Source organism: Loxodonta africana, chromosome 21 (assembly GCF_030014295.1).
Source record: "Loxodonta africana isolate mLoxAfr1 chromosome 21, mLoxAfr1.hap2, whole genome shotgun sequence".
Taxonomy (NCBI): domain Eukaryota; kingdom Metazoa; phylum Chordata; class Mammalia; order Proboscidea; family Elephantidae; genus Loxodonta; species Loxodonta africana.
Genome location: NC_087362.1, coordinates 64,811,563 through 64,839,086, shown reverse-complemented (window position 1 = coordinate 64,839,086; position 27,524 = coordinate 64,811,563). Strand labels below are relative to the sequence as shown.

At 40.7% G+C, this 27,524-nt stretch overlaps 1 protein-coding gene across 1 annotated transcript in view; it reads right to left on the bottom strand.

Moving 5' to 3' along the window:
* Nucleotides 1-27,524, bottom strand: part of TOX3 (TOX high mobility group box family member 3) — a 132,091-nt gene that overhangs the window by 29,314 nt on the left and 75,253 nt on the right. The window contains exons 2-3 of the mRNA XM_023555546.2: nt 5,886-5,951; nt 1,619-1,873 (exon numbers count right to left, since the gene is read on the bottom strand). Coding sequence (XP_023411314.2) covers nt 1,619-1,873; nt 5,886-5,951 — 321 coding nt within the window. The remainder of the gene's footprint in view (nt 1-1,618; nt 1,874-5,885; nt 5,952-27,524) is intronic.

Below are 27,524 nucleotides of genomic sequence, written 5' to 3'. Positions count from 1 at the left end.
GCAGATTCTTATATTATTAATAAATATTTACCAATTTAATAAAGTACACATTTTAGCATACATTTTATGGTCTTTTAACTATTTCCACAACTTCAATTAGCCTTGCTGAGCATCTATGAATAGCGGGTGAGCCCTGGCAAACTCCCTTGGTGACTAAACATCCTTTTTATATTTTCCAGGCACAACACTGCAAGCCTGATTGTAGGGGAACGGAAGATGGACTCCTCCATTCCGGTGTCAAATGGTCGGAGACGTAAAAAAAGTCCAGAGGAAACAATTATTTGTGATGGCAAGGAACGTTTATGAATACTTAATAACCAATTCCCCATTGTTCACCACATGCTTTTCTGACCAAAAAGCAAAAATAAAAACCCTGATGTTCAGCTCAAACACAAAAGATCAGAGGCAAAGAAAATTATGTTGCCGCAATCCTATTTGGGAAAGTCATCCTATATTTCAGAAAAAAAAATATTTCAGAGCGCACCCTGAATCTTTGCACCGCTAATCCACTACACGTTTTGCAGTCATCTGTTGTATCTGGGGAATTAACAATGAAACCAATAGACATCGTGTATGGTCCTAATGTGCAGAAAAATGTGTAAACAAGCAATAGGACTTGTTTTTTGTTATACCAATATATCTGTTTCATTTTACCAGGGCTAAAAAAAAAAGAAAGCCCTCTAAACTATTAATCTTGTTTTAAAATGTCTGCTTAGTGCCTCACCTAGATAGACGTGAATGCAAACAACAAACCCAGCAGAAGAGTTTCAAATACTTAAGCAGATTTACCCTGGTGATTGCTGACTATAATTGCACACTAAGAAAAACAGAACCAAAATTATTGCATTAGTAATCTTGGCTCTCTGGAGTGCCTTATTCAATGTTTATGACAATAAATACCACAATTAGGTATATTTTACACAATAACCCATTCTATATTTTCCTCTGCTGGTTATAAGCAATTCCCATCCCCACACCCCACCCCTTTGCTTTGTATCACAGTTAGATATTTCACTGGAGGTAGGAGCAAGCCATGTTTCATAAACAGTATACTGTAATCCAACCAATGGAAAAGACCTAGACACGTGACAAGGACTTCCATTTGTAAAATCTCTCCTGGGCAAACTCAACTCAAGCACACCTCTGTGTCAAACCAAAGGCAAGGAAGGATCAGCTGCTTCCAAACCAATGAATCAGATTTCTTAAAAACCATTTCAAATAAGAAGGATCTCATGGACCCAAGATCCAACTCCTCTTTCATGTGACTGTCAACCAACCAATACCCTCTTGTTCAACACCAGGAATCCTTCTAGTTTCTGCACTTAAATGGCACCAGGGATAGCAATCCACATGCCCACAGGCAGGAACACATTTCAGAACATGGACTGTCTGATCCGTACCACGAGAAGTACGAGTGATAAAGAACACTTTGGTGGCATCGTGGTTAAGAGCTCAGCTGCTAACCAAGAGGTCAGCAGTTCAAATCCACCAGCCGCTCCTCAGAAACTCTGTGGGGCAGTTCTACTCTGTCCAATAAGGTCGCTATGAGTCTGAATCGACTCAACGGCAATGGGCTTGGTTTTTTTTTTTTTTTTCAAGCAAGAAACGTGGTACCTACCATATGCAACCCACTGCTATGAAGCACACCATCTTGTTCCACGAGATTTCTTGAGATTGTAATGGAAGGAAGATCCAGGCTTTGAGGTGGAAACTGGGGTGTGAATTCACTTCCCTGGGAAGGCAATGGGTCGCTGAGGCCTTGAAAGGGTAGCAGAACATCAGGCATGCCCAGGGTGGGGTCTGACTCCGGAGGAGGCGTGATGGGAGGGATTTCAAACTCCTCGTCCCCAAGGCTTGGCGTATGGAATGTCTGCTAAAAGGAAAGAAAACATAGGTTATTTTCATATTGTGTTCCTATACTTATTTCTCCTTGGGGTGGGGGTGGGGGGAAAAAGCGTTGTGTGAAAACACTACACATCTAAGCCAAATATCTATTTCTCAAATGAAAACATCTTAAACACAGATTTCCATTTATAAAGTTTTGCTGATCATTCTGATTAAAGATTTAAGTCTCATTATCATATGGTTTTAATGGAGTATCAGTATTAACAGTTTTTTAATGCGTACTTAATTAGCAACATCTGTCTTTGTTGTTAGCTGGAGCGTCCGCGACATCAGATTTGGCTATATAACAAATTGCCACTTTATTGATATGTTAGTGAAACAGCTCAAACCGCTTCCATTACCCACATGCTTCATAAAATGCTGACGACTTTGTGGAGCACACACAACATTAACTCAGAAGTGAACATTACACATATTTACTTTCTGCTGCAACATATAAAGCAAGGAATAATACATTTGTGGCTTGGTTTTTTTAATTTCCTTTCTGGTAGATTCCTGGGTGCAATGAATGCTTCAATGGGAACTGTTACTGTTTGTAATACAACATTTTACACAAGGATTACCATCACTCATATGAAAAGGTGTCATTGCTTTTACTTAAACTGTAAGGGGGGGTTGGTTTTCTTCTGTATCAACACGTTAACACATATTCACCAGAACATTCTCTATGAGTCTTTGACTTTCAAAGACTATCTATTCATACGAGCATACAGCTGTATTGATATAGCTGTACTAACCACACGGATGTCGTTCACTTATGTGGACAAGCGCTAATTCTCAAGATCTAAGTAAATCTGAAGGCACTGTTTTTCTTCACTGCTACTTAGATTCTTAAAGACAGTGTTTTAAAATAGGGCCTTCTGATACAAGTCAGGGCTTGTCTTGCTCAACCGCACTAACAATTTTTCTTAAAATAGAACTTGGATTTTTTGGGGGGAGGTACAAGGTCTAGAATATGAGTTTGGTGAGGTGAAGGAGCTGGGGGGAGGGTTGCTCAGATATTTTGTATTCCTAGCTCAAAGGTTCAAAGTTAGAGTTCATTTATTATTTATAGTATTTGAAAGAATGAATCAGTTCAAGATCATTTGAATCAGCTAAGAGAACTAATTCAGGGATGAAAATCATCACTCTTCAAACTATCATTGATAACATAATGTGGTAACTACTTAAGAGAAAATAGGAACTCACGGGGAAAAAATTTTTTTTCTTGTATATAGAACCTGTCAGCTGTCATTATTTGTATCTCGCCAGAAATAACAAGGTCCCAGGCTATGGAAGGCTATGGCAGGACAATTGAACATCTTGAGGTTCTTAGCAAATTTAAGATACTTAAAAACACTGTTGCCTAATGCAACGTCTGAAAGCTGGAATTAAATATGGGATTTTCTGACATGGCTATGTGAATGGTGACCCCTCCCAAAGGTGTCAATTTCTTACCGCGGGACCCGGAATTCTCGAACACAAAGGGATGAATTGGCCACAAACGTGGCTGGCTAATGAACGTAACCCTATGGCTGCATTTGCCGTTATTTTGGCACTAATGTGGTCTAGTAACAGATGCAACTGTAATTTGTGACTCATTTGCCACCTCATTACTGCTTAATGAAATCTAACATATCACATTAACAATACGGATAAACACTCATTCTTGATATGTGGCATTTGGCTGTTTTCATTACCACTGTAATTAACACTTGAAATATTATTTCAATAAATATTTAAGGTACTTTAAAAATGGTCAGGGTAATCATGACACAGACCGAAAACATAAAGCCAATGTGTGAATTTCTAACTCAAGAGCATCCTCCTCGCTGCGGTGCTGTCTACAGGGCAATAGCTGCGTGAAGGGAACTGGTTTCAGGCACAATTTAGACCCTGCAACGCTCAAACCTAAAGCCTTCCTGAATTAGTTTGCACTCATTAAAATGTTGAAAAACCAAATAAATTTACGTTTAATGCAGTGACTGGGAAATGAGGCACATGGAAAAATGTAGTGTGTTAGCCTCTACTTGGGCTTTATTTTTCGCTCAAGAAAACATATACAGTGAAATCGTTACATAGGATTACCGCATAAACTCTAACATAAAGCACTTCTTATGCGAGGCAGTCAAAATTAAGGAGGTCTTCACTTTTATTTTTGTTAAGGAATAGAGAGCTATCATATGTAATATGTCCCTATAGTGTCATTTTTTTAAGACAAATTAATTTTAAGTTAGAATTCAGTATGCTACTCTATCACAACCTAATAGGACAATCCAATGAAATTCTATTATATAACCAAGAGAATGCTAAAATCTTAAACCACCTTTAAAGACAGGTACTCTATTAAATATAAATATAAAGTTAAGCATTCCTTAAAGAGTAACCCCAAACAGTGGCTGGCTGAGATTATAAAAACAAACATGGAGGGCATCAATACAAAAAAAAAACACTGGTTTTTGCAAATATGCCGTATGACCTGTATCAGATTAATCATTCAGAGTTTATAGGACTACTTTTCACAGATACTGACTTTTCAGTGTTTACCTTGAACATGTTAAAGTAGTATGTACATGGTTAAATACCATCTGTACTGCAATGTTCAAAACATTTGTTCCTTTTGATAAAAATGCAAATCTGGAGAACTGTTGTATCAACATATAACAGCCAATGTCTGACACGGTGAATTATCACAGCTGGAATTAAATTGTCTCTGAACAGCTGCTGGCACTGGAGCTTTCATCAATGTTTGATTCAAACGTCGGGAGAAAAATCCTACAGAATGAAACATCATGTTGCCCTTACAGATGGGGTTTGTGTTCATTATCACAAACAACACAGGAGCCAGTGCCAAACGATACTCCCTTAGCTAAGCTGTCTTCTTGGTTAGAGATGATGGTCACTGTAAAAATGACTAATCTAAGACTACCCTTCATTCTTTAGACCTCATTTATTCTAATAATGTCTCAAATTTAATTTCTTTCGTATCACTTGCTTCCCCGTACCAAGATCACTTACGAAGCCATTATTATTTTCATTCTCTGGGGTCAAACTAGTTCAGCTTCCTATATTTGAATATATTTGGAAAATGAAGACTTTTTACTACATGAATCGCAAGAGAAATGTTCCACATTTGGACCAATTTCACTCCTGTGTGTTCTTGTTTTTAAAATCTCAAATCTCACAGAGTCTACCGTTTTTCAGGAAACCATTTTCTTGATCTAGTCAAGATCGAGGTTTCTCTGGAGGGCAGGCCAATGAAACCAGACCAACGGCCCTAAGTCAGTAAGAAGGGAAGGCAGTAAAAACATCAACAAGATGTTAATCCCATTTGCACCCATAAACTGAAGACAAACCCAGAGCCAACATGGTGCTCCATTTAATTTCCATCACCCAGTTTTCCGATCTAAGACCAAGCCTTAGAGTATCCCCATCCATTTATTCAACAAATACTTACTGAGCACCTACCGTGTGCCAGGCACTGTACTAGGCTGAGGAGATCTAGCAACAAACACAATACTCATTTCGTACCATCCACACCAAAAACCCGAGAAAGTATAATACTGTTGTCCCAACATTTTCCAAATCACAAACACCTTAAACTATCCCTATAGATATGAAGTTAAAATATTTTCTATTAAAAGTCACTGCTAACCTGGTTTCCATAATAACCACTTCTCTGCTTGGACACCAATTCAGTTTGTTTTTTACATGCACATATTGTTTATATAGTTCCTCATATGTATATTTTTGTTTGTGTATACCTGTTCTCCATCAAGAAATGCGTGCGAAGTTACTAATGTTAGTAATAGCCTAGGGACAACTTATAAAATCTTGTCAGGTTATTTTCTTTTTCAAAGGACCTTTTTCATCTCTTCTCCAAAGTTCTTACTTTGTGCCACATAAGATAGAAAAATTGGATACTTCGCTTTTCCCTGCAAGCCTATTAAATTATCTAAATAGCACCCAAAACACCAACACACAAAGAGGCAGACACCTACCTCACTGGCTGCAAAGAACGTGTTGTTAGCTTCAGCCATGTTCATGTAGTTGCTGTTGCCACCAAACTACAAGAAAGCAGATTGTTTTATGTTAAGTACACAGCATAATAAAGAATGACGGCTGTTAGTAAACAGTAATATTCAGATGTGATTTGGAAAGTATGTTGTTGTTGCTGGATAAAGGGTAGTTCTACTCAGGCCAAATATGAAATATGACAAAGGCTTCAACGCACTACGCAGTGCAGCTGGCTAGTTCCCCCAGAAAATGAACCACAGAGTTAAGCTAACCAGGTAATTCTAGAAAAAGGTTTTGTTTCTTAACAGGGCTAAGAAACAGTGAAGGGGAGAGATGACCAGCATGTGACCAGCTAGTCACTAGTTTTTGCTGTTTATTGAACTGCGATTTATCAACGGTTAGTTAGAATAAAAAGAGTTTCCATGAAAATCACTTTGACACGTTTTTTAAAGCATGTTGGGATTTCACAGGTTACTTTTCAAGAACAGATGTCACAAAGGTGGGTAGGGGAGGATGCGAATTAAAGGGAATAAAATTCAACTCCCAGGACTCCAATTCTATTTTCTAGTGAATGGGGTGTGGCAGGAATATAAATAAATAATAAGACTAAAGAATGTATTTTTTCTTTTTTTTAAATCTCCAAACAGTGCTTAAAATGATATCAATGGCCATCGGAGCTGTCGAAAACAGTGATATTTAATCTCTCCATGTAACACTGAGTGCAAAGAGGTTTAAAAAATAAGCAGAATCCTATGAGCACAGCAATTTCTATTTAATTCCCTAACACAATAGCCCATTCAGACCATCACAAATAAGACTGTACCAGCATTTCAGATATAAGCTCTTTACTTCTAGGGACCTGTTATCAAAATGTAAAACTTGGATTTTGGCAGAAATGTATTTTCAGATTCAAATGGTGTAAGGAGGCACGTTTTGTTGCCTTTAAACATTCTGTTATCAGTCTGGCGACATGGAAAGGCTCTGTGAGCATAATTATCTAGGGCTGTATTATTTTCAGGATTTCTAAATGGTAAAGGAATGTCTTTCTTTTTATAAAGTGTATCCCCTCCTGCTTTTATGTATCAAATAAAACACAGGTTTGGTCTTCAAAGGGTAAAATGTATACACCCATTCTCTAATATAAATATTAAATAGGGCTCACAGTTATTTAAAGTAAAAGGTATGATTTTTCCAAGGAGGCAGAAAGAGATACACAGGTAGACTGACAGACATGGACAATGTCTAGAATAGAATATAGATCATAGACATGGAAGATCCACATCAACTTCCTATCAGAAAACCAAAAAACACTTACTCCCAAGGGGCTCTTAGGCCTCGAGTCTGAACCTGTAGGATTCGTGTATGGAAGCAGAAGGGACATGCTATATACTTTATCTTGTCAGGGATCCAAGAACTAAGCAGGATTTCTATGAAAGATTCTAAGCGTTCCAGGACACTGCTATGGTCCACAGAAGCAAAATCCCAGCCTGTTTTAGACACCTAAATAAATACATATCCACACAATGGTCCATTAGAAAGGCTCAGATTCATTTGGATAAAAAGCTTTATAGGGATTTCTGAAAGATGTATTTGTTAGTGCTTAAGAAAGACCTTTATCTGGTTTCCCAGAAGGCATGTGATATCAAAAATGAGTGTGTGGCACATGCAGGCCTGTGTACACACACGGACACAGACACACACACTTTCTCCATTCTTCTGTTAAACGTATGCAAGAAAAAGTATGGGTTTCTGTCATGGAATTTTTGACAAACTAATGATCCTAGGGAAACCCTGGTGGCATAGTGGTTAAGAGCTACAGCCACTAACCAAAAGGTTGGCAGTTCAAATCTACCAGGTGCTCCTTGGAAACCAGACTGGGCAGCTCTTCTCTGTTCTATAGGGTCACTACGAGTCGGAACTGACTCAACGGCAACGAGTTTGGTGTTGGTTTTCAGTGATCCTAGAACTAAAACTTCGGGCGTCCATTTCTTTTGGCTGTGTATGAGAACTTGAATTCCAGGCACCAATCCTGGCTCCCCAGGCCGCCTTCCCGCCTGTATCACTTTAACGTTATTTAAATATAAGTTTTGTTGGGGAATTAGAAATCCATTTAAGGCAAACAGCTCATTATCAGAGAGGATTTTTTTTTTTTTTTAAGATTAAACTCACGTATTATCTAATAGCACCTAAAACAACAAAGAAAAATAAAGTGGCTATTAAACTAAGGGCCTAAACAATTCAAAAAACAAATTAAGCTTAGAGTGAAATAAAAACTGGGTTAGAAATCCTCTTCTGAACAGTTAGTATGCGAATGTAATTACTGAAGAAACTACAGCTAATCAGCTGTGAATTGTATCCATTAATTAGTATTTGCCCTGGAGAAATGAGAAAAATCAGCAACAACGCGGGCGCTGCCGTGGAGCGGCGATGAGCCACGCGGGCTGCATGGCGTTTAGTCAAGCAGGTGGCTCCAGTGGTCCACGTAATTTGAAAAGCTCTCACCTGAAGTACTGAGCTGGAATGACGAAGCACTCCTTGCATATCTTTTGTATCTCTATAAGGCCTTAATTAATGGCTTTTAATTTAGAAACACTTGGCGATCAGGCGGGAACAGTTATAAATCGTTCCAAATAGATGGAAAGGTTTCTTTACTGTTTGCATAACATCTCTCTTCTACAAAGGTGGCTTCCAACGTTGACTGGTAGGCAACTGCCTTACTCCTGCGCAGGTGGCTGGGACTCTGGTCTGGTGTGGTAGGGTGGCCAGATAAAATACAGAACACCAGTTAAATCTGAATGTCAGGTCAACAACTCCCCCCTCCCCCCTTAGCATAAGTATATCCCATGCACTATTTGGGATATACTTACATTTAAAAAGATTATTTCTCTATTTCTCTGAAATTCAAATGTTATTGGGTGTTCTGTATTTGCTAAATCTGGCAGCCCTACCATGAGGGTAAAACTGATCACAACGGAAGCGATGAAATGGTCCGTGGACCACTTTCTGTTTGATTTATATTATCTAGTTAAGAGCTCAGCTGCTAACCAAAAGGTGGGGAGTTCAAATCCACCAGCCGCTCCTTGGAAACCCCACAGGGCAGTTCTACTCTGTCCTACAGGGTTACTATGAGTCGGAACCAACTTGATGGCACCTAACAACAACAGTAACACAAAATTTAATTTTATTACTTTATTTTAAAATATGACCTATGAATCCTGCTTTACTTGCTTTATGTAAGAATAAACGGATTCTGAGAGAAAAAGTGATTCTTTGGGGAGGATCACTAATGATCTCGGAACAATTAACTTTAAGTGAATTGTGTACAATTAAATTACTCTATGTTCTAAGAGACAGTGACAAAGTAAACACACTCTATTACAGAACTCCCTGTAGGTCCACAGGAAAGGGCCTCACCTGCCGCGTTTACCATGTCTCCCCCAGAATTAACTACACTGCCTGGCACACTATAAGTATTCCAATATTTATTGAAGAGAGGGAGGAAGGAAGACAGGTTGAACACATTTTAACTTCAATACCCCATAATCACCTATTCTAACTGGGATAATTCATCACTTAATTTTTTGATGATGGCCAAGGTTTATTGAGTGTTTAGCCAGGTATGGTTCACTGGTTAAGCACTCAGCTGCTAAATGAAAGGTTGGCAGTTCAAACCCACCAGCTGCTCCGTGAGAGAGAGGTGTGGCAGTCTGCTTCTGTAAAGATTACAGCTTTGGAAACCCTACAGGACAGTTCTACTCTGTTCTATAGGGTCACTATGAGTTGGAATCAACTCGATGACAACAGGTTTAGTTTTGGATTAGCCAAGTGTGGTACTCTATGTACATTGATTAAATTTTCCAAAGTCGGTCTAAATGTCATTTATTTTCCCAACAATTAGTGAAATAAATACAATTGTTATTCCTACTTTATAGACTAGTACACTGTGGCTTCTAGGGTCAAGTAACTTGCCCAAGGTCACAGATTCAAACAAGGATGCCTAGCACTCTGTATATGCCAGTACCCACAGAACTCAAACATTTCACTAGTGCTCAGCTGAGTTTAAAACTTCACTGTTACCTATTTTACTGAAAGCTAGGAAATGGCAGATGGTATTTCAAGGTACCTGGGTCTGGTAAAATGCTCAAGGAATGAGTTCCCTAGCCCAGAAAGACAACACACAGTATAGGAGAGGTCAGCACAACTGAGCTAAACCAAAAGCAAAGAAGTTTTCCGAATAAACTGAACGCTTTGGAGGCCAGCATAGCAGGGGCGGGGTTTGGGGACCACGGTTTCCGGGGACATCTAGGTCAACTGGCATAATAAAATCTATTAAGAAAACATTCTGCATCTCATTTTGGAGAGTGGCGTCTGGGGTCTTAAAAGCTAGCAAGCGGCCATCTAACATGCATCAATTGGTCTCAACCCACCTGGAGCAGAGGAAAATGAAGAACACCAAAGACACAGGGTAATTATGAGTCCAACAGACCAAAAGGGCCACATAAACCAGAGACTACATCAACCTGAGACCAGAAGAAGTAGGTGGTGCCCGGCTATAATCAATGACTGCCCTGACAGTGAATACAACAGAGAACCCCTGGGGTGCAGGAGAGCAGTGGGATGCAGACTCAAATTCTCATACAAAGACCAGACTTAATGGTCTGAGACTAGACTGACCCCGGAGGTCATGGTCCCCAGACCTTCTGTTAGCCCAAGACAGGAACCATTCCCAAAGCCAACTTTTCAGACAGGGGTTGCACTAGACTATGGCATAGACAACGATACCGGTGAAGAATTAGCTTCTTGGATCAAGTAGACACATAAGACTATGTTGGCATCTCCTGTCTGAAGAGGAGAAGAGAGGGTAGAGACGGTCAGAAGCTGGCCGAATGGACTTGAAAAGAAATAGAGGAGGGTAGGAGTGTGCTGTCTCATTAGGCAGAGAGCAATTAGGAGTATATAGCAAGGTGTTTATATATTTTTCTATGAGCATCGAACTTGATTTATACACTTTCAGTTAAAGCACAATAAAAAAAAAAAAAAAAAAGAATTCCCTAGCCCAGACACTGCGCTAGGCACTGGAGACAAAACGTGAAAAGGGTGACAAGGATCCTACTAGGTTAGAGCTTAGTTTTCTTCAAGAGATAATAAACCAATATTAAAAAACAAATGGCTGTGGGGCACTTCCTTTATCCCTCCACCACACCCTGTGTTCCAGAAAAACACCTGGGAAATCTTACTCCAAGTCCTTTATTAAGAGTGTTCTTTTATTTTCCCAGAGTCGTTCTTATGAAAGCTAATGTCCTAATTTTACACCACAAGGAAACTTCTGAGCTTTATCAATCAACTAAATAAAAATGTCTAAATTACTCATTCTAGGTCACCTTAATTAGGTCTAACTCCAGACTTTCCAGATGGCAACCCTGCACTGACGTTCATTCAAAGATCCCCTACTCAACCATGTAAGGGTCTTCAATGCAATTTCAAAAGTCAAAAACAAAAACAAGCTAAAGGAACATCAGATGAAACAGTTAATTAATCTGAAGAGCATATACCAATATCATGAAAGAAAGAACCACTCTGTCATTGGGCCAATTCCAGCAGCTTTAAAGCATATATATATATACACACACACATACAAATGGTTCACACTAGACTACTAACAGCAAGGTTGGCCGTTCAACCCCAACCTGTGGCACCACAAAAGAAAGGCCTGACAATTTGCTTCCATAGAGTAGTGGCGTCACTAGGGTTGGTGTCACCCAGTGCGGAAAATCATGGTCACCCCTCACGGCAGCAACAAAAACAACAGTGTGTGCTTGCAGCATGTGCAGATGAAACCATGTGATTCGAGGTGTCACTGCAGTTCCGTAATAATGACAGCTTTGAATACATTAGAAGGTTCAAAAAGTAAATTAGCATAGAGTTTTAGCCCTGTAGGTCTATTGATACATATAAGCTGGGCTTAATGAAAAATGTATTCGTTGTTACAACTATGGGGACCCTGAAAAATAATAAATTTCTTCTAAAACACTACAGAACAATTTTACAGTCATTCTGATGTTACCCCTTGACGGCATCACCTAGTACGGGCCACACTACCTGCACCTCCGCAATGATGCTACAGCCGTGGAGTTCACAGCCAAGGGGACCCTATGGAGCAGTTCTACTCTGTAACACACGAGATCGCCATGATTTGAAACTGACTTGATGGCAACAGATTTGTGTGTGTGTGTGTGTGTGTATGTATTTATGTACGTATGTATGTATATAGATTGAAATGGCCACTAGAAGGCAGGATTGTTTTTAAGGTACGTTGGTGATTGGTCCTTACCCACTCTGATAGGCTCTAATAGATGTGATCCCCAAAGACATAATCCCCAAAGATATCATTATAAAGCGGAACTAAATGACTCTGCATGTCGAACTTCTGTATCTTAACAATTTCACAAAACAACATCTTCATTGTACGTGGAGGTAGATTTGCTTTTGCGGCTTGACGAGTAATTACAGCTTCAGCAAATACAATTTACGAAGGACATCAATTAAAAAGGAGCATTGCGGGTTTTTTTTTCTTATTAACAACCATCATGTTCATGGCCTGTCTGACCGAGTGAAGTGCCAGAGTAAATGAATGGCGATTGTTAAGTCTCGCTCGTCCAGCAAAGGGCTGGGGGGAAAGTGGAGCAGCACAAAAACCCATCTGTAATCACAATGAACCCATCAGCTGAACGAGTCCACACAACATCATTTTCACTGAAATTATTTTGACACCCACATGAAAAACTGTATAGGCTTCTAATAAGGCAGCATTAACTACAGGGTTATCAAACAGCTCAATGGCACCAATTTAATTCTAAAAAAAAAAAAAAGATCATCCTTAAGAAGTTCCTTTTCTTCTTTCCCATTAGATTTGTTAATAGACACCGCCCGATTTGATGCCTCACTACGGACATCTGCCAAGTTGCCGACACAAATGAACTGTGCCATCACGGCTCCAGTACGCCAAGCATGGTCCCACGATGGAAAAGAGAAGGCTCACTCCAAAGTTCACATGCTCTTGAAGGCTCTGTCACCTACTCCGTGGAAGAGATTTTAACAAGAGATACTCAAATTTCAACCATTTTCACCAGTGGTAGTCAGTTTCACAAAATAATACCCAAAGGAGTGAAAACAAGCCCAATATGGCAACTAATAACAATATGGATGACTACCAGGGGTGGATCTGGAAGAACACGTTAGGAACTAAAGAACAACTTAGTGAATAAGACAGTCTACACTAAAGGCTAGGGGTTCAACACTAGTCTGGAAACAAAAGCTGTAAACAACAGACTATGAAATACAATTAGAAGGAATATACTTATATATGCATACATTCATAGGCACCCTGGTGGCGTAGTAGTTAAGAGCTCAGCTGCTAACCAAACTGCTGGCAGTTCGAATCTACCAGCTGCTCCCTGGAAACCCTATGAGGTAGTTCTACTCTGCCCTTATAGGGTCGCTAGGAGTCAGAATCGACTCGATGGCAATGGGTTTGGTTACCTGTTTTATATATACATATACATATACATATACATATACATATACATATACATATACATATACATATACATATACATATACATATACATATACATATACATATATATATATGGAAACCCTGGTGGCGTAGTGGTTAAGTGCTATGGCTGCTAACCAAAGGGTTGGCTATTCGAATCCGCCAGGTGCTCCTTGGAAACTGTATGGGGCAGTTCTACTCTGTCCTATAGGGTCACTGTGAGTCAGGATCGACTCGACAGCACTGGGTTTGGTTCTTTGGTTTTATATATATATATATATATATATATACACACACACACACACACACAATCCTGCACAAACACACATATGTATTTGTACACACACACATTAACAGGCTCAAATATAAAGCAAGAATTTTTAAACGAAAATAAACTTTCAAAAAGACTATTTGCCTTCCTACATGCTAGAAACTCCCAGACAATATCTCCTCAGCACCAAACTCAATACACCCAACTGTCCACAGCAGGTCCACTTAGATGGCAATGGGCCTCTCAAACATATGTCCTAAGTTGAACTTCTTATCTTCCCCCCAAACCTCCTTCACCCAAAGCCTGCCCTGTCTCAGTTGATGGAAACTCCATCTGTCCAGTGACTCAAGCCAAAAATTATCCCTGAATCCACCTTCTCTCTCTTTCCCTTCACCCACAAAATTGGCACAAGATTCTGCTGGCTCGTCCTTTCAGTTGTACCCAGAAGCTGACCCCTTATGACTACCTCCAATGGATCTACTCTGCCCCAACCATCCAGTCCCTCCTGGACTGCTGCAGTAGACTCCTAGCAGGTCCTCTGGTTCCACCCATGCTCCCCACCACAGTCTAGTGGCAGCACAACATCCAAAGAGACCCTTGTAGAACCTAAGTCAGTTCATGCCACCCCTCTGCTCAACACCTTCCAAGGCCTTTCCACTCACTAAGGGCAGAAGCCCAAATCCTCACAATGGCCCCGTTTCTTCTCTGATCTCTTCTCCATCATTCTCCCCCCTTGCTCATGCCACCCTAGCCCTGCTGGCCTCCTTGCTTCTCCTTGAACACCCATACACGTTGTCATTTCAGGGCCTTTGCATTAGCCATTCCCTCTGCCTGGACTGCTGTCCCTTCAAATGTCCCCATGGCTCACTCGCTCCCCTCCTTTTAAGTCTTTGCTCAAATGTCACCTTCTCTCTGACCACCCTATAAAATTTTTTGCAACCTCTCTCCCCTCTGGCACTCTATCCCCCTTCCCTTACTCTACTTCCCCCTGCACTGGAATGTAAATTCCACAAAGATAGGAATGTTGTCTGTTTTGTAAACTGACCCCAGCACCAACAGCAATATTTGGTAAATAGGTGTTCAAGAAATCTCAACCAAATGAACTAAGTAATTTCTAGATGTGAAATAATGGCACGCAGCATTGTTCTCCAAGCCCGCTGGGCACTTGAAACTCTAGTGAAAACTAGAAGCTAAGCAACCACTACCTTTGGCCCCTCCCCAAACCACATCAATAGGGGAAAATGGTAACAGGAAGAGTTTTCTCATAAATGTAGTATTTTAAACCCTGGAGATAGCTACCTAGAAAAAAAAATGCTTCATTATAGACAATACATGAATCATCTTATAGAAAAGAGGTAGGTGAGCAGGTGGGGACAGTGTGTGAGGGATGGGTGCCTACCCAAAGGCAAGGGGCTGAGCCCATGCTGCAATGAACAACACAGACAAACAGCTGACAGGCGAGCAGGTCACCAACCAACGTCAACGGGGCAGGGATTCAGTGTGAATTCTGCCAGTTTATTCTTCTGCTTTATTCTTTAAAAAAGATCAGTGTTTCTCACAGAATGTGCCAGAGACCACAGAATAACCCACACAAACGACAGCAATGCTGGTTACCGGGTCCCCACCGCATCACCATCTCTATGGAGAAAAAAATATATATATATGGGTTTTTAACCAGCTTTTTAGGAACTCAAATATACACTAACATTTGAGGACTTCTAGCTTAGCTTGGTTTAGACTAATGTGGTAGAAATTTCTTTTTTAAAATAAACTTTTTTTTTTTTTTTATATATACTTTGGTGCCCCAGTGGCACAGTGATTAAGAGTTCAGCTGCTAACCAAAAGGTCAGCAGTTCAAATCCACCAGCCGCTCCTTGGAAACCCTACGGGGCAATTCTACTCCGTCCTAGAGAGTTGGAATCGACTGGATAGCAAGGGGTTTGGGTTTCAGTTTAGACATATATAAGGAGCCCTGGTGGCACAGTGGTTAAACACTCAGCTGCTAACCAAAAGGTTGGCAGTTGGAACCCAGCTGCTCTGGAGGAGGAAGATGTGACGGTTTGCCTCCATTAAGATTTACAGCCTTGGAGACCGTATGGGGCAGTTCTACTCAACACCAACGGGTTTGGTTTATATATACGATATTGTGTATATAAAATGATGGCAGCTGTGCCATTGGTATTCCAGATACCAACAGGATCACCCATGGTGGATGACACAGTTCAATGGAGCTTCCAGACCAGGACAGACTAGGGAAGAAAGACCTGGCAATCCACTTCCAAAAATTAGTCAATGAAAACAGAACACCGTCCAACTCGCTTGCTTTGGGAGGGATCAATCTCCATCATGGCTGGTGAAGCAGAGTGGTCAACGAGGGCATGGAAGTCCCTCAGTAAGATGGTCTGCCACAAGAGCCATAACAATGGGCTCGAACATGCCAGCGATCATGAGGATGACACAGGACCAAGCAACATTTTGTTCTGTTCTGCATAAGGTCACCATGAGTCAGAGTTGACCGGACGGCAGCTAGCCACAAGAGCAATGTATAGGAGGATGATCCTACCGAAAAGCTGATGTAGCACAAGCTGGTTTGTTTACAGTGATAAAGACTTAGCTCAGGTATTTACAATCTCTTCTCATCTTCCTTACTTAGAGGAAAACGTAATTACCTGAGAGGTGAGCATCCAGCCCCCTCTCCTACTTCATCAACAGGAGGAAGGGCAGGAACATCCACAGTTGGTTCAAATCAAGAATATAAGTTTCACTGTTAGATTTTCAAACAAGTTCTGTGGAACCACACAAGTAACAACGATGCCTAAACATATGGACTCGACTCAAACATGGAGGCCTTTAGATTTTCATGATCTGGACACATTTGAGTCTGTGAATTGCATAACCATCTGGACTAGTTATAAGTGGTAAGGAAAAAAAAAAAAAAAACACCCTCTCAAACCCAACTGCACTTGTTTAATATCAGAAAAACAAATACAAGTAGAAGAGAGGATGGTAAGGTTCCTGAATCAATGTCCTCTAAGTAATCTTTGGGAATGGCCAGGCAACCTGTCATCACCAATATGCAGACAATGCGAAAAGATCCCTGATTTTCCTTAAACACACACCAACAAGATCAATGGAAACACATATGCAGTTAAGTGACCACATCTTTTGCATAAATCTGGTTTATTGCCCCCTTCCTCCCAAAAACCGTATCAATGCTTAACTGACTACCTACCTATTAGATGCTAACTAATAAGATATATCTGAGAACCCAAAGAAGACATAATTGCACCACAAGGGCTCTGTGAGTGACACGGACAAATGGTCCATAAGTTTAGGAGAAGGAATCAAAAGAACAACCAGAGGAACGAATCTTGAACCAAGATCACTTTTTGACCAGCGGGAAGAAGGCAGGGAGGCGGGGGTGTTCCAGGCAGAGGATGGGGTGAGTGTGACTGTACCCCTGACTGTGCACAGGCACAGTTCAAAGAATAAAGCAATCTGGAGTGGAGGTGCCATGTATCAGAGAGAAGGGGAGGTAAGTGGGGGGAAGTGGTAGGTAGCCAGGCCAACCTAAAGATTTTGAAACACATTAAATAGGAAGGGTCATGAAGGATTAATATTGAGAAGACTAGAAGTGAGACGACCAAATGGTATGGATTGAACTCTATCCTCCAAAAAGATATGCTGAAATCCTAACCCCTGGTTACCTGTGAATATGGCCTTGTGGGAAACAGTCTTTGAAGATGTTACCACTTGTAATACCAGGTCATACTGGAGTAAAGTGGGTCCTGATCCAATGAGTGGTGTCCTTATAAAAGAGGACAAGAGACACAGAGAAAGGCACAGGGTAAAGACGGCCATGTGAAGACAGACCAAGAGTGGAGTGACCTACAAGCCAAGGAACACCAAGGACTGTTGGTCATGGCTAGAAGCTAGGAGAGAGAGAAGCATAGAATAGAGAGCCCATGGAAGGAATCAACACAGGCTACGCTCTGATTTCAGAATTCTGGCTTCCAGAACTGTGAGACAATACGTTTCTGTTCTTATAAGCCACCCAATTTGTGGGACTTTTGTTGTAGCAGGCCTAGGAAATTAATACACCAGTTAAGAATATTTCAAGGCCAGCATGAGATTACGAGTGTTTAGACAGGCAGAGGCAAAAGTAGAAAGAATGAGATGCAGAGAGCACTTTACCACGAGTTAGAGCAACTGGCTCCAAATTGTTAAGTAGCTTGTCTTGGGAGCAGTGTGCTGTTGTTGTTAGTTGTGGTCAAGTCAACTGCGACTTGTAACAACCCCATGTGTTACAGAGTAGAACCACTTCACAGCGTTTTCTTGGCTTAAGAGAAGCAGATCACCAGGCTTATCTTTCACAGTAAAGCTGAGTGAGTTTGAACTCACTGTTTGCAACACCTAGGGACTGCAAGCAGTGTAAGTAAAGTATTTAAGGGCACAAATTCTATGAATCAGGCTGTTCGGGTTCAAACCCCAGCTAACTGATAACTAGCTAATTGTGCAGAAGTTATTTAGCTTCTCTGTGTCTCAGTTTCCCCATATATAAAATGGGCATACAAATAGTATCTCGAAGATTAAATGTGTTAGTGTATATTAAGCTGGAGTCCCTGGGTGGTGCAAACTGTTTATGCCCCCAGCTGCTAATTAAAATGCTATAGGGATAAAAAAGAGAGACTTGCACCTGTTTATCAGTGAGGGGAAGACTGAACACAAAAGGGAAGGAAGGTCAGCCCACAGTAAGCAGAAGACAACATTCAGAGTATAAACCCAGGCAGCAAGAATACTATCTATTCTCTATGTCTTCTATTGTTTTGGCAATTTGTAGGCCGTGGCACGGCGGTTAGGAGCTGTAGCTGCTAATCAAAAGGTCAGCAGTTCAAGTCTACCAGGTGCTCCTTGAAAACCCTATGGGGCATTTCTACTACGTCCTATAGGGTCGTTATGAGTTGGAAACAACTCGACGGTAACAGGTTCGATTTTTTGGTTTTTTATATAATGACAACATTGTAAAATAGATATACTGGTTTTGTTTTTTTGTTAGACTTACTGAATTGACAGCTGTAAGCAACCACAAGCCCAGCTGGAAGAAGTGGCTACTTTCTTTGGGAAGATCCCTTCCCCATGCCTTCAAAGATTTGACATTTACATGCAGTGTAAATGGAAGTTTGAATTCACCCCAGAGGTGCCTCAGAAGAAAGGCCTGATGATCTACTTCTGGAAAATCAGTCCCTGACAATCCTGCGGAGCACGTTCTACGCTCACACACCTGGGGGTTACCACAAGTCAGAATTGACTACGTGACAACTGTCTTTGTTTTTGTTTTTTCCGGGTGGGTTCTTTTTTTGTTTTTTCTTTTATATATGCACATACAGCACATTATTTTTTTACCTGTACAAATGGCCAAAATGGTGCAGTGGTTAATAAGAGCTAAGACTGCTAACCAAAAGGTCAGCAATTCGAATTCACCAGCTGCTCCTTGGAAACCCTATGGGGCAGTTCTACCCTGTCCTATGTTGCTATGAGTCCGAATTGACTTGACGGCAATGGATTTTAGTTAACGACCAAAGTGACATTTCAATGAGCCTTCAACAAAACCAAACCAGACCAAGAATATCTACTTTATAAACTGCTGTGGCATCTATGACAGACCAGGAGAAAGAGTTGTATTACTTGAAGAACTCCAGTGGCCTCCCAGGGATACGCAAAGTAAAATCCAAGCTTGTTTCCGTGGACTGCGAGCTGCTGGCTCCTGCTACAACGCCTTCCTGTGCAGACGGCTCTAGCTTATGGCTCTAAGTCACGGAACACAGGCTCACCCCTGATTGTTCCTCCAACAGTCCCTCTTCTGGGCCTCTGCACCTGCTGCTCCCCTGCCTGACCACTCTCCCCTCCACCCTCCCTTCATGTAGGCTTCTGCTTGTACTTCCTCCCCTGAGAAAGGCCTCCCCAGGCCGGCTCAGCTAAAATAACATACATACCTCACCTTCGGTCTCTTGCCTGCTGTCCTGCTTTGTAATTCTTCAGAGGACTGACCAATACAATAAAAAAATGTATTTGCTTGTTTACTGTTTCTCAACCCACTAGAATGGAGACTCCATGATGACAAGGAATCTGTCTTGTCCAATGCTGTTTCCCCTGGGCCTAGAACAATGTGTGCCCCAAGGCAGGGCTTAGTACATACTTGAATGGGAAAGTGAATGAATGAGCCAGAGATCCAAGTTCAAATCCCAGCTCTGTCACTTACAAGCTGGGTGTCATCACGTAAGTAGCTTCATTTAAACTTCTCTGAACTTTTACTTCCTCGTGTCTAAGGGGGAAAGGATAGAACTTTGCAGAGCGCGACTGTGTAAGGATAACGGAGAGAGGGGACAGTCCCCAGCAAAGAGTCTCCTACAGGAGCCACACTTGATCATGTCAGAAACGAAAGTGAGGAGCCTGGGAAAATGAATGGGTCATTGAAATGTTAAATGTATTATTTATTAAATGCCTTCTATATAAAAGACACAATGGTAGGTATTAGGTTAAAAAAAAAAAAAACTGTGAAGATGCAGTACCTGTTCAAGAAGAGCTTTAATGGATTTAACAGATATAACCCCATGTCACAGTTGCTACACTAAAGATAGATGCAAAGTACTCCATCTGGCAAGTTGGCAGAAGGTTTCAAATAAGAGGAACCATTTGAGTGGGGTCTTGAAGAATGTGTAGAAGCTTGCCTGTGAGACAAGGGCAGTCTGGGAAAGAAAACTACTTCGACAAAGTTCTGATTTCCTAAAAGTGAGCCTTGCAGACCAAGAAATGAGGATGAATGCATTCTGGGCAGAAAGAACAGAGCTGATGCGGGAGCCAGCAGGTATAGACCACACTTTGAAGAAGCTTAGCTTGAACCTGCTCTAGAGTCTCGCACGTATTTGTGGGTAAGAGGAAGACTTAACACAAAAGAGAAGGTCAGCCCACAGTAGGCACAAGACAACATTCAGAGTATAACTTCCAGAAGGCAAGAATAATGTCTCTTCTTTATGCCTTCTGGACCCTGGTGGCGTAGTGGTTAAGAGCTATGGCTGCTAACCAAAAGGCTGGCAGTTCAAACCTACCAGGTGCTCCTTGGAAACCCTATGGTGCAAGTCTACTCTGTCCTATAGGGTCACTATGAGTCGGAGTTGACTCAACAGCAATGGGTTTGCTTTTTTGGTTTTACACCTTCTATTCTTTTTGGCAATTTGTGAGCATCTTTTATATAATGACAGCAACTTGTAAAATAGATTTGCTTATTTTGTATTGTTTTTTTGTGAGGCTCACTGAAATGACAGCTAAGAGCAACCATTAGTCCAGAAGGAAAAAGCAGCTACTTTCTTTGGGAAAGTATTCCCCATGCTTCCAAAGATCTGACTTTTACACAGTCTTCCATTACTAGCAGTGTATGCCCTGGGTTTAGAATGGGCTATGTCCCATGATAAAATTCCAGTATCCCTGGGAGGAACAACTGTCCTGGGCACTTTAGTGTGCATTAGCTTATAATAAGGCATTCCACTAATGCACACAGTAGGTATCATCTTTAAGGATCTCAGATAATAATTCCTTGGAAAAGCCTTCCTGGACACCACCTTCCCCACCTCTGGCGGGACTGGATTCTCCTCCTCCGAGCTCCAAGGCAACCTGCGCAGCACTCCACACTGGGTTAAAATGACCTATTTCCAGGGATGGAGGGAACAGGCTGTGTGTGCCTCACTGGCCATTGCACCACCAGTGTCTGGCACACAGTAGGCACTCAAATGAGAATCCAACGGCCTCAGGATCAACCCCAAGCGGCACTTGCCACTGGCAGCTTCAGTGGTTAAAGATACGGTGTTAATAAACCATCTATTTTTCTACGCACGCAGCTCAAACCAGGTCAAATTCAGGTGAACTCTTGTTATTATGTTTTGCCAAAGTACTGCCTAGCTTTTAAAAAAATAGAGATGAAATGTCATAGAAGATAAAATCTGAGTTATTTTCCCTTTACCGTCCCACTGGGTAGTTCTCATAGCCATCAGAAGATCGAGGATCTTGGGGACTTTCTGCTGCAAACTCACGTTCAGGTCTCCACTAACTTTGATCTAAATACCCTTAGGGAGTCTCCTAGGCATTATTTCTCCCACGATCAAATGAAATTTAAAATAAAAAAAAAAAAATTGAATAAAACGTCCCTCTGTATTTTTAAATAAAAAAAATTTTTAAGCACAAAGTTTCTTTAGTCTACTAACCCATAGTGAAAACACAAATTCTTTCATTTCAATCCATCTCATTAATTGGGATTTAGTTTAAATGTCATCGATACACAAATGGCTTCCATTCCTTGATGTCTAAAACTATAAAATTTAACGATCTTAAATTATAATCATGTTCAGGTGCCTAAAACAAATATAAGGTGCATTAGGGGAAAAAAAAAAATTTTTTTTTTTGTTTAGTTTATAATAAATCATTCCACTCATGCACACAGTAGGTATCACCTTTAAGGATGCTCAGATAAGAAGTCCTCGGAAAAACCTTCCCTGGCACCACCTCCCCGCACCCCCCCCCCCACCCCCGGCTGGACTGAAATGCTTAGAGACACAAATAAAGCAACAGGTATTGATATAAACATATAGGTATATAAACCAGTGGCTCTCAACCTGAGATAACTTCGCTCCAGAGGCCATTTGGCAATGTCTGGAGACATTTTTGATCGTCACGTCTGGGTGCAGCAGTGGGTAGGTCTATCTGGTGGGTAGATACCAGGGATGTTGCTAAATATCCTACGAGGCACAGGGCTGCTCCCACAGGGATTATCCAGCCCCAAATGTCAACAGTCTCCAGATCGAAAAACGCTGATATAGATCAGTATGTTAAGCATACATAAAAGATTTTTAAAGTATCTTAAAATAAATACGACAGGATCATTGTTTCTATACATTCCAAACACAACCAGTATTTCTTCTCCAAGTGAGTATTATGCTGGCTTTCAATATACCTGTAAGATTATTACATGCAGATACATCTACTATAAGACTACTGAATGCAATCAAGGATTATCTTAATTATGTCTAAAATATACATCAACCAGTTAGTTGTCATCTATGATGCTTACCATTTATATAAATACCGGGTTGTTTTTCTTCCCCCAGCTAAGAATAAGTCAAGAAATAGAAGTTTAGCATGTTATTCTAACATTGAAAAAGATCAATAAACCTATATTCTTCCTGAAGTATCATAAGTGGTTCAATTTGCTTCTTTCTGAGTCTCAATCGTGTTTGACGAACCAAATATCAAAAGCCCACTTACATCAAAAGTCACCAGTGAGAAGTAGTTCACAAGCATAAAGCTGTTGCCACTGAGTCGAGACACATGGCAACTCCACGTGTTTCAGAGTAGAACTGCATTCCATAGGGTTTTCAATGGCTGTAATTTTCCGGAAGTAGATCTCCAGGCCTTTCTTCCAGGTGTTGCTAGGTGGATTCAAACTGCCAACCTTTCGGTTAGCAGCCAAGTGTTACGTATTTGCCTCACTCTATAATCATTTAAACCAAATAAGATTACAGATGACATCTATTAAAGCCTACTGATTCACATCTATCATTTTAGAGAGTTTAAGAACAAGTCTCAGACACTTGATAAGAAATTACAGGAATATATTTCATTTCACCACTGGTACTGGTCTGGCTACAGAAACATGTCAGGGCGAGTGTTTTACAGTGTAATGGTAGACAGATTTTGCTCACACTGCAAGAATATCTTGATTACATACATTTTCCTGCGATTTTATGATTGCCTAAATTCTGTAGGGATTTCTTACCAGATGGGTGATCATATAGCTTTCATTAGTTTTCTGTATTTTACCAGCTATGTTTGTTTATTTATCTAAAATCTTTTACCAGGAAAGGAGCCACAGGAGGCTGTAAACTTTACTTCTGATGAGGACCTGGGGCAGGAGGTAGTGAAATTACAATTCCTCACCCCCAACTAGCCCGAAATCTGTAACTTACAATTTTATGTCTCATATTTATTTTTAAAGTACGGCTTTTCCTAAACCAGTATTTTAATTCGTTTGAGTATGAGGTTAATGGTCTCTTAAACTAACCATAAAATAAAATCCCTTCAAACAAGGGCAACTGGCTTTCATCTTAGAGACAAATAATGGAATTCGGTCAAGATGTGAATACTGATCTGCTGTACAGCTCAAATTTATTTTCGCGTTTTATATAAAATAACCACGAATTTAAGTAGCCCTAAAATAAGGCAGGCATTTTATTCGTAGGATCGTTAGCAGTTGTTGTATGCTAATACGTTCAAGATTACCTTAGCATTTCCTTACAGGAATTTAAAATGGCGCAGTGATTAAGAGCTTGACTGCTAACCAAAAGGTCAGCAGTTCAAATCCCCCAGTGGCTCCTTGGAAACCCTATGGGGCAGTTCTACTTTCTCCTTACAGGGTCACTATGAGTCAGAATTGACGCAATGGCTATGGGTTTGGTTTTGGTTTGGTGACTATCCTAAACACAAAAAACCTGTTGCCGTCGAGTCGATTCCGACTGTAAGCAATGTGTCGTCAGCTCTTCTCCAATCATCTATCAAATTTCACTCACTTCAGCAAAAATCAAATTCTATCCCAGAAGAATGACTCAACCACATGAACGCAAATTACACGAAGCTGTAAATGTAAAAGTGACCAAAAAGGAGGTAAAACAGATGTAAATACCTTAAATCAAGCCAAAGGGATGTTAGGCTGCATTTTGAGCTAGAGACAGCATGGTATGAGATTACCACCTAAAAACTTATTGACCCTGTTGATAAGCCATATCAGTTAAGATGCAACACAAGTGAGAAGGCAACTCTTACTGAAAAACTCAGAAAAGGCAAACTACTTGATTTCAGAGCAAAACGTCAGCGACTCTTTTACAGTGACTCTTATACAAGGTGCATATACCACCAACCGATAAACCCAAAACCCGCTGCCATCAAGTAAATTCTGACCCATAGCGACCCTATAGGACAGAGCAGACCTGCCCCAAAGGGTTTCCAAGGAGCAGCTGGGGGATTCAAACTGCTGAGCTTTTGTTTAAAAGTCAAGCTTTTAGCCACTGTGCCACCAACTATATTTATTCCTAACCAAAAAAATAAAATAATTTTTTGTCATTGCTACTAGTGGAAGAATATATATGATACATAGAAAAAAGATACAACAAATTCCACAGGGCTGGTTAATAACTGAGGGAAAAAATAGGATCCATCTATAAAGCTCAACTATAAATTTCACTAGCTTTAATAGAAATAAGTTAGAGGTATGAATTTTTTTTTTTTTTTTTGAAGAACTGCAGCTGCCTTCCTATCAAGATTCATATTGAAAATAAACCCTGTATAATAGGGCCCTTGGGATAAGTAACAGATTCCATGAGGAATGTCCATCTGGCACCGGCCATAAGCTGCTCTGTTCTCTACGCTGTGTTCGAACACTCCATACCAAAAATATGCACTCACAGAAAGACCACGCCTTGAAGAGCCATGTCTGTCACCCACACTGCTGCACTTCCCTGTTTTAATGACTTTAGTAAGACAGCAAAGAGGTGAAGCTGATTATGGTTCTAATGTATAACAACAGAAAAAAAACAAACCCAAAGATTCACATAAATTAGAGCTCTCAATGTAAAAGATGAGCATTCTCCATGGGAAAACAAAGCCTCCAGAGGTAACAGGAAATTGGTTAGGTTATAGTAAGTTGAAGTTCTTGACCCTGGAGGTGACTAGCTGAAAAAAACCACCCTCAACTTACACCTCATTCCAGAACTGTGCGATTATATACTCCTCTCAGAAAACGAGGGCTAAAAGGAGGCCTGGTCACTGCTGGACAAATTTTAAAAGTGGGTTCCTCTACTAGACAATTTTTAATACAAGAAAAGCAACTTGCCCAAAGTGGTAAGATTTAATTCCTGATGGTACAACCCGACGGTAGTGTTTTCTGTGGTCATCCTGGAACAATATAAAGTGTTTCTTTGTGACAAATATTGACCAAGGAATCCTCACCTCGGCCTTGAAAAATCTTAATGATACAACAGAAGGCCCGTATAACAACATAGAGTTTTTACAAAAGAGCAGGAGTTACTGAAGCAGAAAAGGTATTTGTGGCACTAAACAAAATACAATATTTTCTTAAATGGCGCCTAAAGCTCATCAAACCTTATAAACTCCAGTACTGTAGAGAAATTTCACTAACTAAAACAAGGGCTTTCAAAGAGTTTTCTTGCATCAAATATAAACATTCTAGAAAGCTTGTATGGTCTCAAATTCCTCGATTTTATTTTAAACAATTCTAAAGTGGCTTTAATAACATGGGAAAATAGTCGCAGGATAATAGAAAACCAGGTTGAAACCATATACCGTGTGATGTAATTTTTCTTCTTTTATTTGCTATGTTTCCTAAATTAGCATTTATGAGTTCTGTAATCAGAAAAATATATGTTTACGGTGGAACTACTAAAGCAAGGGTTCCTTAATATCTATCAGCATAAAGCATGTAAATAAATATAAATCTTAAAAGTCATATACAGCAATGACCAATTTTCACCACTCATTCACACTGCCGTTATTAGTTGCCATCTAGTGGATTCTGACTCATGGCAACCCCATGTATTACCGAGTGGAACTGCTCCGTAGGGTTTTCTTGGCTGTAATCTTAATGCAAGAAGCCCTGGTAGCACAGTGGTTAAGCGCTCATCTGCTAACCAAAAGGTCAGCAGTTTGAACTCACCAGTCTCTCTGTGGGAGAAAGATGTGGCAGTCTACTTCCATAAAGGTCACTGCCTTGGAAGCCCTGTAAGGCATGCTATAAGTCGGAATTCAACTCAAAGGCATAGGTTAATTTTAATGGAAGCAGACTGCCAGGCCTTTTCTTCTACAGTACCACTGGATGGGTTTGAACCATCAACCTTTAGGTTAGCAGTGGGGCATAAACCGTTTGCACCACCAAGGGACCTTCTACTCATTCATACAACAGATATATTCTGATAACGTCTATATGCCAGGTAGTTTGCTAAAGTATTGAGAATACAACATGAGCCAAAAACGATGGTCCCTGCCTTCATGGAGCATATAGTCCCTAGCAAGGAAATAGGACAGGGATCTTAAAGATTGCTTATTATAGAAATATGAGTGAAACTTCAAGTGTGAAGCATGCAATGAAGAACAGAGGGTGAAGAATTAACTACAGTATGGGGGGGCGGGGTGGACCAGCTAGGAAAATATTCTAACAGATGTGAGAGATGACGGTAGTATAGAATAAATGGTGGTGGAGGTGGGGAAGGATGAGGAAAGTCAAGTAGTAGATGATTTCCTTAGCAGTCTTTCCACTGGACTTGATGACAAGTGGAGCGAGGTGAGACAGAAGGGACCGTCAAGGATGACACCTGGGTTTGAGGCCTGCATAACTGAATGGACGGCAATGCCATTCATTGAAACAGGGAGATCTGAACAGAATCAGCACTTGCGGGGGGCGGAAGGCCTGAATCATGAGTCGCATTTTAAACATGTTGGGATTGAGATGCCAAAAGATGTCTGTAGTTTATAGAAAAGGTCTGGAATAAAGATAAAATGTTGTGAGACTTGTGGGTACAGGTGTTCAATGACAAAAGGAACATGAATCCAACTGGGCAGGGAGACTCTATGGGTTGAGGCAAGAAAAATCCTACAGCAGACCCTTGAGGAACTCCAATATTTCATGGTCAGGAGAATGGTCCAGCAAGAGAGCCTGAGAAGGGGTGGCCAGAGAAGTAGAAA